The 11,726-nt window shown below is 41.1% G+C and overlaps 1 protein-coding gene across 1 annotated transcript; it reads left to right on the forward strand.

Annotated features, from left to right (window-relative positions):
- Positions 1-121: 121 nt before the first annotated feature.
- Positions 122-5,513, forward strand: atp5f1d (ATP synthase F1 subunit delta). The gene is made up of 5 exons (XM_080506844.1): positions 122-343; positions 1,458-1,611; positions 2,092-2,180; positions 5,057-5,186; positions 5,374-5,513. The coding sequence occupies exons 1-4, from the start codon at positions 227-229 to the stop codon at positions 5,177-5,179; spliced, it is 483 nt and encodes a 160-aa protein (XP_080362970.1). The 5' UTR covers positions 122-226; the 3' UTR covers positions 5,180-5,186; positions 5,374-5,513.
- Positions 5,514-11,726: the final 6,213 nt, after the last annotated feature.

Here is an 11,726-nt window from a genome sequence, read left to right on the forward strand (position 1 = left end):
CTAACTAACTAACTAACTTGTAAGAACCTGGAAGAATTAGTAACCATGTCGGTCACGTGAGCTCCGGTCTTCTAAAACTACATTACCCTTCGCCTCCGCTCTGCCGCAGTGGCTGATGGGAACTCCCCCAACGTCCTTGTCCGGCCACACTGACTGACTGCCTGCACACCAGGGCTCCGGGTTTTCTGTCATTCACTTCTTCGTGAATTAAACCAACTTTTCGGACATGATGGCAGCGAGGTTTCTCCGTCGTGCTCTGCCCGTGCTGAGGCAGACTCGCTCCTACGCCGAGGCCGCCTCGGGAGCCCCGCAGATGTCCTTCACTTTCGCCTCCCCGACACAGGTAGCCCTCCGCCGCTAGCTAACGCTAGAGACGAGGCTCGGCGGGCCTGCGTGGCTCCTCGGCTGGTCTAAAACTCAAATGCATCGCAAGACTCTCTTCCTCCTGGAACGAATTGTGTGTTTTCAAATGCACGGTCCGTCTGTCGCTCACACACCCGTGCAGATTATATTAGATGGGGATAATGAACACGCTCTCAGGGATTAGCTCCGCTAGCTAGCTTAGCTGTCATTCTCTTGTCTTTGAGCAGCAAAGTAGAACCAGGAGCCTCCTTAAAGACTAAATAATAATTTTTAGTAACATTGGGTTACTGGTATCTTTCAAATCTCTTTGAATCATCGCAACTGTGCAGGTTCAAAGTGGTAAAACTCTGATAACTGATATAAACACTGAACTGTAACCTTGACATTTGTGTCAGTGGAACTCAAACAAGTGAACTGATTACATAAACAAATGCAGGGTATTTTAACAGTTTGACCTTTTGATGCACAACAAATGTATTAAACTTGGTACTATAGTACTTTTTCCACCCGGCATGTCACGCTGTAGTCTTTAATGGAAGATGTTTTGAGACTGATCGTCCTTTGGACTTTAAAGCTTTGTCGATGTGATCCTCCAGATTAGAATGTGTGTATGAATTTAAATGCACTTTTTTTTTTCTTGATTATAGGTCAGAAATGCCATAATAATTTAGAACGGTTTTAATGCTATTAAAACAATAAAGAATGATCTCAAATTAAATGTGTGATATCCCCAGTGATGCCAGATGATCTATAGTGGTTAACCATTTTTCAAGTGATTATGGAGATACTTTGTCTTTGAACTATTAGCATTTTGTATAATGTACTCATTTTGCACCCACTAATATTAGTGGGCAACATGCAAGCTTGTGACTGAAATATAGCTGGTTTGAATCCCTCTGCCAGGCTGCCACTGAGGGTCACTGAGCAATGTCCTTTAACCTCAAACCACTCAGGGTATTGTCAAGAAGTGTACCTGGCAGAAAACTGCCCAATCAGTTTGCGCCTATTAAAAACAAAGACATGGGTGCGAGCTTATGTGTGCCTGAAATGTGATCGTTACTCAGTTGCTAAAGAGGTTGTGTTTTCTATTCCAGGTCTTTTTCAAGGAGGCCAGTGTGAAACAGGTAGACGTTCCCACACTCACTGGCGCATTCGGTGTTCTTCCCGCCCATGTACCAACCCTGCAGGTGCTTCGACCTGGTGTTGTCACGGTCTTCAATGATGACGGCTCCGCTGCAAAGTATTTTGGTAAGAAACCAATTAATGTAAAAAAAAAAAAATACAAAAATCAACATAACATGGAATGGCAAGAAACGTCTACACTACTTTAAAGCATAGGCCCCACACTATTGGATACATTTATCAGGGTTATGTCAGAAAAGCTGAAGTTAAATTAGTTAGTAGAGCTTTCCCACCAGTGAAACTGCTATAATTGCATGTCAATGATATCTCCCTGCTCAAACATACCCCATTCAAATGACTGCATCACCACTGTGCTCTGCTTTCATTGAGAATGTTGTGTAGGGACAAATGTAAACTATTTCAAGCTGTGCTTCCCCTGCAGTAGAAATGCAACACGGTCGTTCTGCAGTGAAGTTGTAAAATATAGATTAATCTTTGTAGGTTTATGATATTTATTTGACATTTTGCTCACTGCTTTTTGTTTCAGATATTTACACAGATTAGATAAATGAATCGAATGACGTAGTCACTGTTTTGTGCACGCAGTGAGCAGTGGGTCGATCACAGTCAACGGTGATTCTTCAGTGCAGCTGCTGGCGGAGGAGGCCGTCCCTCTGGACCAGCTGGACATTGCAGTGAGTATATTGTCTCGCTTGGTTCACTTGTTGATATCCAGGAGTCTTAACTGTTTGCATAATAAATCTTATTTGTATCCAGACTTGATCCAAGTGATATTCTTTATTTAATTTTTTTTGTTGCAATATGACAGTTCACAGTTATTTTTTTGCTAACAGATTAAATTTCTTTGACTTTGCACTGAAAATGATGCATCAGTCTGATCAGTTTGGTGTAATGTAAAATGAAATCCTTTTTTATTCAGGTCTCAGGTTAATTTAGCTGATCTCACCAGTAATTTACAACTGGAAGTATTTTTTTTTTTCCTAATTTAAGATCTCGCACACATCAAATGCCCCAGATTAGGATTTTTCACACAGAAGTGGCACGAACAAATTAAACGAATGAATTTGATTAATTGATTAAATGTGAGCTTGGTGCAAGTCTGAACAAATGAAGAAACCAGACACGGAGAAGGAAAGTGTAGGGATTAAGGATGCACAATATGGAAAACTTTAACCCATATCTATAACCGATAACAAACAACAGAACAGTGTTGCACCAGAAAACTGAGCATGTATCACTTATTTGCTGTACACTTACATTGCTGTGCAATTTAAATCAGAAGAGAGCGAATCTGAATTTATACCCATTTAATGTCTCTTCGTTGGAGTTTAACTGTGAGTCTTGATCGAACTTGTAATTGTAAATATATTTGAGACAAGCGTGTCTGTATTTGCACTGAAGAGACAAGTTGTCAAACATCAAGTGGTGGACATATGAGGACGCAAAGTCGACGCGCAGAACAAAAAGCTGGATTTACGATCGGGGACCTCCAATTTACATGAGATGATATTTCATGCATCTCATGCTCATTTAAGAATAATAATTACTCTTGTGTCAGCTCACATAATGCAACTAAAATATTACTTGACACTATTTCATGAGCTCTCCCAGGCTTTCAAATGAAACGACCTTTTAAATAAAAAAAAAATAAATGAAAATGTGTCAGGAAGTGACGACGGAGACAATTCGTAATTCAAAATGAGTGTACTTGAAAGATGATCATGTGTATATCGAGGTGTTCACTTTCACTTAGATCATTAAATCAATGTCTATTCATAGCAATGGATCATTAATTAATTAATTAAAAAAGAAAAGTCAATAACCGAGGTAAGTATGATGCTTCAACAATAAATGCATGTGACACTCTGAAGGTATTGGTAATGTAGTCATTAACTGTATTTTAATTACTCGGGGATCTGGAATTTGACTAAAGGTTCACAAAGTGGTATTGAGCTTTCTAATTGTAAACTGTAACTGCTTTTATGGATGTTATTATGCTGAGAAAAATAAACATGTCGGATCAATATCTGCTGCCTTTAATGAGCGCGGATTTGGAACATTAGGAATGAGATCAAGTGTGTCTATAATGTCTATAATCCATCAAGTATTGTGTTTTTGTTTCCTCTCGCAGTCGTAGATTCCAAAATAGTATTTAAACAGTTACTTTAGATAAAAGCTCTTGCATGAGTTCCATTGAATCAGAATGGACTTTTTTTTTACAGAACTTTTGACTTTTGGATTTTGGCTCCTGAATTCTGGATCGATTGTCTTTGATTTTGATTTCCTTTGTAGCTCTGACTTTCTTTCACTTTAGCGGTGGATGGCCGACTTGATGTTTTGTTAATTTTTTTTTTATTTTAATGTCGTAACCTGAGCATGCAAGTTGGGTTTTTGGCAGGAAAGCTTAATGTCAAAGTGTTGCTGTACAAGTGAGTAAAGCCACTGTGTCAGTCACTTTAAGGTGCATCTTCTCACAAACTGTGTGGGGAAAGAAGTAATCAGATTACACACAGGCGCTCCTGTGCGTCTCTGCCATGCAAAATATTTTTTTTTTTTACTTTTGAAAACATTACAGGTGAGATTATGGGTGTGTGTGAGATCCTCAGGATGTTGAGTGGGTCAGTCGATTCTTTATAGATCGTTGTTTTAATTAGATTTCAATCTTTATTTCTATCGCACTTTTCATAGAAAATGTACAATCAGTGCCTCGATCCAATTTTGTGGAGGCTTGCGTTACTCCGCCCCCACCCCCTCTGGTCGTGGTCTTTGACGGCAGACGCCATAATTTGAACCCATAATCCATTATTTCCCTTCAATTCTGATGTGCGGGGACTGACGAGCGCCTCCCAGCTGATGATGCTTCATCTGATCGGAGCCCTGCGCTCTGCCTTCAGCTTTGAGTCCTCGTTTAAATGTCAGTCTTGTTAATGCTAGGCTGCGTTATTATGCGCTCGCCGTGGAGGTGTCTGTCTTTGACCTTGGGCTGCGCCACTGTCACTGTCAAGTTGACTTCGTAGCAGCAAATGAGTTATTTTTTGCCACGCGGCGGTAACAATGCACATGGGCCCACACTGTTAATAAGGAGAGAAAGGTCAGTCACTGTTGAGTTATAGCAGATGTGTCAAATCCCTACTGGGAGACCTTTAACTTCCAGCTATGTTTGGCATTTCTGGTTTCTAATCGTGACTGTGACAAATGGAGCTTTCAGAGCAAAGAGGCAGTGGAGATTTTCTCCGCTCGTCGTTTTGCTCGTCTTTCTCCTCACTTCTGACTCTCTCTGCTCCACTTAGCTGCTCTGCCTTTTACGTCCCCGTTAGACTCAAACGAGCTTCCCGAGATGGTTTTCAGGGGCTTTTTCGCGCTTTTTCTTTTTTTTTTTAGTAAAGTTACACGCAAGGAGAATGTGTTTGACACAAGGAGAATGTGTTCAGATGGATGATGTGGTTTAGGAAGACAGATTAAACATTCTACAAAGACTGACTTACTTACCTGGTTTTTATTTAATGACTTCATGTTGTGTTGTTTTTTTTTCCCCTCCCCGATTTTTCAGGCAGCCAAGGCTAACCTGGAGAAGGCCCAGTCTGATTTGGCCGGGACGTCCGACGAAGCCTTGAGGGCAGAAGTTCAGATCAGCATAGACGCCAATGAGGCCATCGTCAAGGCCCTGGAGTAAATCTATGGTACGAGCTCGCTCTGCTTGGGGCTGCTCCATAATTTCATTAATACAGGGATCCTCTGCTGCTTTGTTCAATCCCAACAACATGGAGAAAGGGCTGCTCTTTTCAGTTAATATTGAAAGTGGCAACTGGTGACTACTGACAGCTTTGTTTGTGGTATCAAACCGAGTCACTGTATTTTCTTTTCTAGGTCATGTTTTTCTGTTGCTTCGATGGGAATCACTGCTCCACCTGTGTTTCCAGCTCAGTCACGTCAGTGTCCAGAAGATTCCATGCTTTCTTTGTACAGTGGATGAACTAAAAAAATAATAAATTTATTTGGAATTACAAGCTTGAGTCTTTGAGTCTCTTACCCCATTATAGATCATTAAGTTAGACATTCAAAAATCAAGCATTCCATTTTCTGGTGTTCACAATATTCAACAGAGCTCCATTTGTTAGTAATTCCCACCTTAATGTTTAAGGTGTGACTGTCATCAACTGATCGGTGTGTTTGGAAAAACCAAGTTAGTAAAAGTGGTCACTTGTCTGATAAAGGGTCAATGTTTGTGTGGTTTTGGGTGAATATTTGAGCCAAATTGATCCCCATATCGCTTTACAAGCTTTATCATTAAGTTACATGAATATTGTAAAAAAAAAAAAAAAATCCCTGTTGTGCTTCATGTTGCCACTTGAGGGCAGCAGATATCGGGTTGTCCCAAAGCATTTCAGTTTATCAAGATTTTTAAATCTAAAGTTTCAGGGAAGGAACAGTCACTGCATTCATCATGCGACTGCTGAAGAATCTGATCGTGGTCACGGGAAGTCATTCATAGAGGCAGAAAAACATGTGTCATGAAGAATCCGCTATAATCTCTTGTTTACTGAAAGCGGGGTTGCTTTGCAGGTTTGAGACGAGCTGAAATCCACTGTTGCATGATTTGGCAAAACTGGTTTGTTGTGAAGGACGACTCCAGGGTTCAGTGATGAGCAGGAAAAGTTTTTCACTCGTGGGGGGTGGCGGGGGCTTTTCTCTCGTTTCAGCTGAATTAATTCATGCACTTGAGCCAACAAACCACAACCAGTTTATTTTGAATGTCAAAAGTCTGGAGGGCCTAAAGTGAACTGGGAGTCGGTGTTCTCAGAAATACTCAAGAGCGCTCGCTTGCATGATTAAATAGTCAAATGTTTATCTGCATTAACTTCTGATTACTCACTTTTTGGCACGTGGCTGATGTGTTGAAATGTCTCGAGTAAAGACAAACTGTACAGACTGACTTAAATCGGTTTCCGCTAAAACAAAATAGTTGGCACCTTTCACACGTCCTGCCGTCTTGTTTAATCTCCCTTTAATCTGACTCTTTCATCAGAACCCTTCTTTTTTTTTTCCCTTCCCAACTCCGTTGCCCTCAGACACACGCTGATGTGCAGTACACACACACACACACACTCATCGCTGAGCCTCGGGGTCTGGAGACGTGAGTAACGCCTCAGACAGAAGAGATGAAACGGTCATGTCAAAACCACCACCTCTTCAATCCAGGTTTATGATGCGAGGTGTTGAAACCGAGCTCCACCACGTCTCTTTTCCTGCTCCATGGATTTCATCTCCACTTCTGTCAAAAAGCAAAGCGGGAAAATGACCAGGTGTTTTTCCCGTGTGAACACTCTGTTCCTTCAAATTTGGGTGAAGTTAAAGCACAGCGAGGTGTTCCTGCTTTTTTTTGCCTGCAAATAAGCGATTCAACACTTTTATTTATTTTTTTTAGCTCAAGTTTATTCTTATGTTACTGACTGCAGTAAAAGGAAAAGATCGTGTCCTCATGTTTGACCCACGTGGTGGAAGTGCTGCGTGGTGACATATAAAAGCATTGAAGTGCTGTACATGCATAAAGAATGAGTATGCAGTGAGTGCCCTTGCTCAAGAGCCACTTGGCAATGGTTTGAGGGCTGATGGGGCCTGCAGGAACAAGTCACTGTCTATCTCCAATGGACGTGCTGTAATTAAAAGATTGTTCGGTCTGTGCCCGGGAGAGAAAAACATGATACACACTGTGACAATTCATGGTGTCATCTTGGAGTGGTACTCCCAACACGAGGCAGCTCACGGCGTTGGCAGTGTTCGTGCATTGAGCCAGCTGAAGGAGAGGAAGAGAAAAGAGAGACTGGCCCATGTTGAATGTGAATGATTTGTGTTTTGGATGATGTCATTGTGGAAATGATAAAGTATGAGAAACCACAACTGTAAATGTCTTTAGTGTCCAAAACAATACGATTCTCAAGAATGCGGTGATTCAGCGTGGAAACTGTCATTGATCCATAACCTGATTCACTTCCTCGTTGTGTAATGTATGGGGTAATGTTTAAGGCGTGAAAGTGTATTGTGTTCATATGAGAAAGGGAAAAAAAATCCTCCCTGAAGATGACTTGCTTGCAGTAGCACCTGATTGCTTCTCCAGTTCAGACTGCTTTTTACTTTGTCTTCTTTCTCTGACTCGTCAATCTCCTCCCAGCCCTCGTACACAAACGGCCTGTTTCGTAAAATGACAAAATAATAACCTGTAAATAACATCACATTTAGTACTAGTATGAACAACTCGTCAAAATGCTCACGTAAAATTGACTGGTTTGCTTGTAGTACATTCAAAATAACAAAAACTTGTGAAATCTTGTTTGCCACAGATTGTGACAGAGTTGCCAAAAGTACTCGGCTTTTTACTTTAGAAGTACAGATACTAAAAAAAAAATTATTTGATTTAATAATAAAACAATAAATTAAACATTCAGTTTGGAATTCCATTTGAAATTGAAAAGGAAGCAGGAACTGTGGCATTAAAGTACAACTGATGTAACTTGATCTGCTCTTGAACTGATGAATTGCAGTTTCGGTGTGGATCACTGACACCGTCGGCTGCTTTCAAGTTGGAGGAGAATGGGACATTTGTACTCAAATATAGGAAGCAAAGGTCTTCTGGAAAAATAAATAGTGCGCCTGACAAATCGACTTGGATATGATAAAGTATAAATAATCTGTTTGGTTTCCCTCAGACTTCTCATGGCAAAGGCATGTTTTCACAACCTCACCGTGGACTTGTTCTTAATATGACTTCACTTTTACAAATGTTCAGTTCTGGGTTTGTTATGTTTGGTCAGCTAATATAAAACTGTGATTCCCAGTTGTCAAATTATGTGTAGAGGACACTTTTCTTTTTTTTTATAGGTAATATATATTTTAGAGTTTACAGAGTGGACCATATTGGAGCCCCTGGCAGGGCAGTTAAGTCTGCAGGTCACATTAAGAAACGTGAAGGAATGAGGAAGTTGACATGTCCGATAAAGTGGAAAGTACAGGAGTTGTACTTTTGTGATAATTACTTCATAAAAAAGTACAAATGCTAATTGGACTTTTTGGGTAAACATTTAAATGTTCAGACGTGGAATGCGCAGAATGATCTTGAAACGGTAAAAGTATTCTGTGTGTCTGGCTACATTTTGATATTGTTTCATTCTTTTAACAGTTGTGAATTGAATTACTACACTAATATTATTATATAGGAGTAGTATTGGAACAAATGCTTTCTTTTTTTCTTTTTAGTTATTATATTCATATCTGAAATAGTAACTGCCATGTACCCACTGTACTTATGCATTATGTCTGTAGTGAATGTGAAGGTTTGTGTAAGTACATCGGTAAAGTGGTCACTGAATGAATCATGAAGTCGAGGGGAAAATTTTTTTAACTCAATCTTTTCTTTAAATACTGACAGAGGCTCCGAGGTGACACACTGACTGTGGGACACTGTGACATTTTCCAGTGTGCCTTCAGAGCATCTTGATATGGGCTTAGTCACCGGCTGCATGGGTCGAGATGTGGAGTGAATTTAACCTCATCAGACCTGAAACACAGATGAGACTCTCATTGAATACTCAAAACCCGAAACCCCTTCATCTCTTTTATATCAGCGCTCATAGTAGCCTCGCAGAATCGTGGGACACACTTCACATGCACCCCCCCACCCCAACACCATTGACATATCACTCCTTGTGTTAATGATAATTCACGCTTTTTGAGAGCAATGTGAGACCTGTTAATTTATCAGGGATGAGAATGACAAATCAAACTGTGTAATAGGTGAGTAATAAAGGAGTTATGCAAAAGAAAAAAGAAAAAAAAAACCCCGGGGGAGTGACAGCTGATATATCAGGAGAGTAATCAGATTTTTTAACAGGTGCTGTGACGCAGCTGGAAAAAAACAACCAAAAAAAAAAACCGTGTGGATACGCTTGCCTTGGATTTTAACAAAAGATGTCATGTCACGCTTCGGACTGCACATATACCAAAAGCAACATGATGTTTGGAGTTGATGGATCAGCAGGAAAACAAATGCCAATGAGTTGTTGGTGGTGTTTATTACTGGGCTGCACATCGCTGTGTTGTCATAAAAAATAATGTCTGTAATACAGTTTAGGTATACTTATATAGGAAAAAGAACCAGGACATTGTAAGTCCATGATGTGTGAAGTCGAATAAGAGACCTGACGAGGAAGTGAGAGGAAATTAGAGGACCGGAAAATTGAAACACTTGGAGCAAAGAGGCAGCTCTTAGGAATTTTCCACACATCAAAGTGCGCCCAAATTACACATATCATCCAGCATGCATAATCATCTGCCATGGAAATGTAATGAACTGTGGATGTCGCACGGTACAGACAACATGAGCACATTTGGATGCAGCTTCCTTTGCGCATGAAAAGGAAAAAACTTCCACCTGTGTGTTGTGGTCAAGCATGGCCAAGTGTGTATCAAGGGGTGGGGGGTGGAGGGCGTTGAGGCTTTGCAGCGGTTATAAGAGAGAGAGAGGCATCCGGAGAGCAGAGCTGATTGAAGTGCTGACCTTTTGGTGAGGCTGTGTAAAGAGGGGGCCTGCAGACTCTCAGTCAGCTGTCAGATACTGCATCCAGCCTGGTAGTGGGAGTTGGGCCCTGACTCCAGCCTCCCACCACTCTGCCCTGTTTGTGTCATCCATCCCTCCATTCTTACAGCCTTCCATTCCACATAAACACCCACCTACCCACCGAACAAACACCACACACACACACACACAGACACACACCCAGACGCAAACATCCACACAAACACAAAGCTATTTCAACCTGTGCCAGCGAGGTAACGTTTCTACAAATAGCAGTGTGGGCATTTGGGAGAGGGAGAAAAATCGCAAAGCTGCAAACACAGCCTGCTGTAGGGGTGAGATAATCAGCTCTGTGGTAATAGCAAATGGCCCCCTGAGTGGCAAGGCAGGTAATCATTGCACTGCGTTTCTGTGGGAGAGGGGGAGAGTGCTATTTTTTTTTCCCACTCTTATGTGTGTGTCTATGCATATTCACACAGAAACAAGCAGTCATCTCAAAAACAAGCACGTATTAAAGTACCACACATTCTTACTTCTGAGATGACTTACTCTAAATATGCATATAAATGGCATGATTGCTTCTCTATGACTCGCGGTGTTTACACCAAAATAGCTCAGGATAAAGACGTGTGGCACCGCGATGCATGAAGTGTCTCACGATCACAGCAGTGCAATGCTAAAAAGGCTCAAAAACATTTCTCTAATGCCTTCGGAGCCACATTTCCACTTCCTAGAAGCAGCACAGGTGGGGCACATTTACATGAGAGGTAAAAAAAAAAAAAATGCTGCAGATTTGCTTAAATTAAGCTTGGAGTCTCTCCATACCCCCTGTCTGTTTCACAGTGCTTTGATGATCTTCACTGAATTACTCATTACCAAAGAAAACATCCACTTATTCCCTTTTGTAAATTCAAGGCTCTAATTAGCAGATTTGAGTGGTTTCATGCACATTGTACCAGCAGTAGACATGAAATGAGACTGAAAGATGCAATAGCTGTCAACAAAAAGCAATCCAAGTGGAATTAAATCTTCCCTTGAAGACAGATTGAGTGGAGAAAAAGAGTGAAAGATGTGTTTTCATGCATGTCGGTATGAAAGAATACCGCGGCTGACTTTGGCACTGACAATTGTGCAAAATATCGGTCTTACCCTGGAGCTGCTGACAATGGTAATTGTGGCTGTTTGACATTCCAACTGGAGGTGTCACATGTTGCAGGGGAGTGCATCAACTGGGCGGGACCAATCCTGTGTGTGTACATCATGTGCAGCACAATTTAACCAGGCGTGTATACCTGTGTGGGGATGCTAAATAAGGTCAGAAGGAAGGATGATGCATAAATGAAATGGTGGGATTTCAAAATGAGTGTCATTATATAAGGGTAAAACCAGTTTAAACCAGCCAACACACACACACACACACACACACACACACACACACACACACACACACACACACACACACACACACACACTGGCTTTACATTTCTCACGACACTCAAACTAAATCCTACAAAAGCTGAAAAGCACTTGAAGCAAATCTGAGTCCTTTAAGACTTTCTGCAGTTGCTTGACCTTAGAAAGCCAGAAGAAGTGATTCTACTAATTTCAGACAGGAGTTGGCATACCTGACACATCTTAATTATATCAACTA

The sequence above is a fragment of the Blennius ocellaris genome (genome assembly GCF_963422515.1).
Source record: "Blennius ocellaris genome assembly, chromosome: 12".
NCBI lineage: Eukaryota > Metazoa > Chordata > Actinopteri > Blenniiformes > Blenniidae > Blennius > Blennius ocellaris.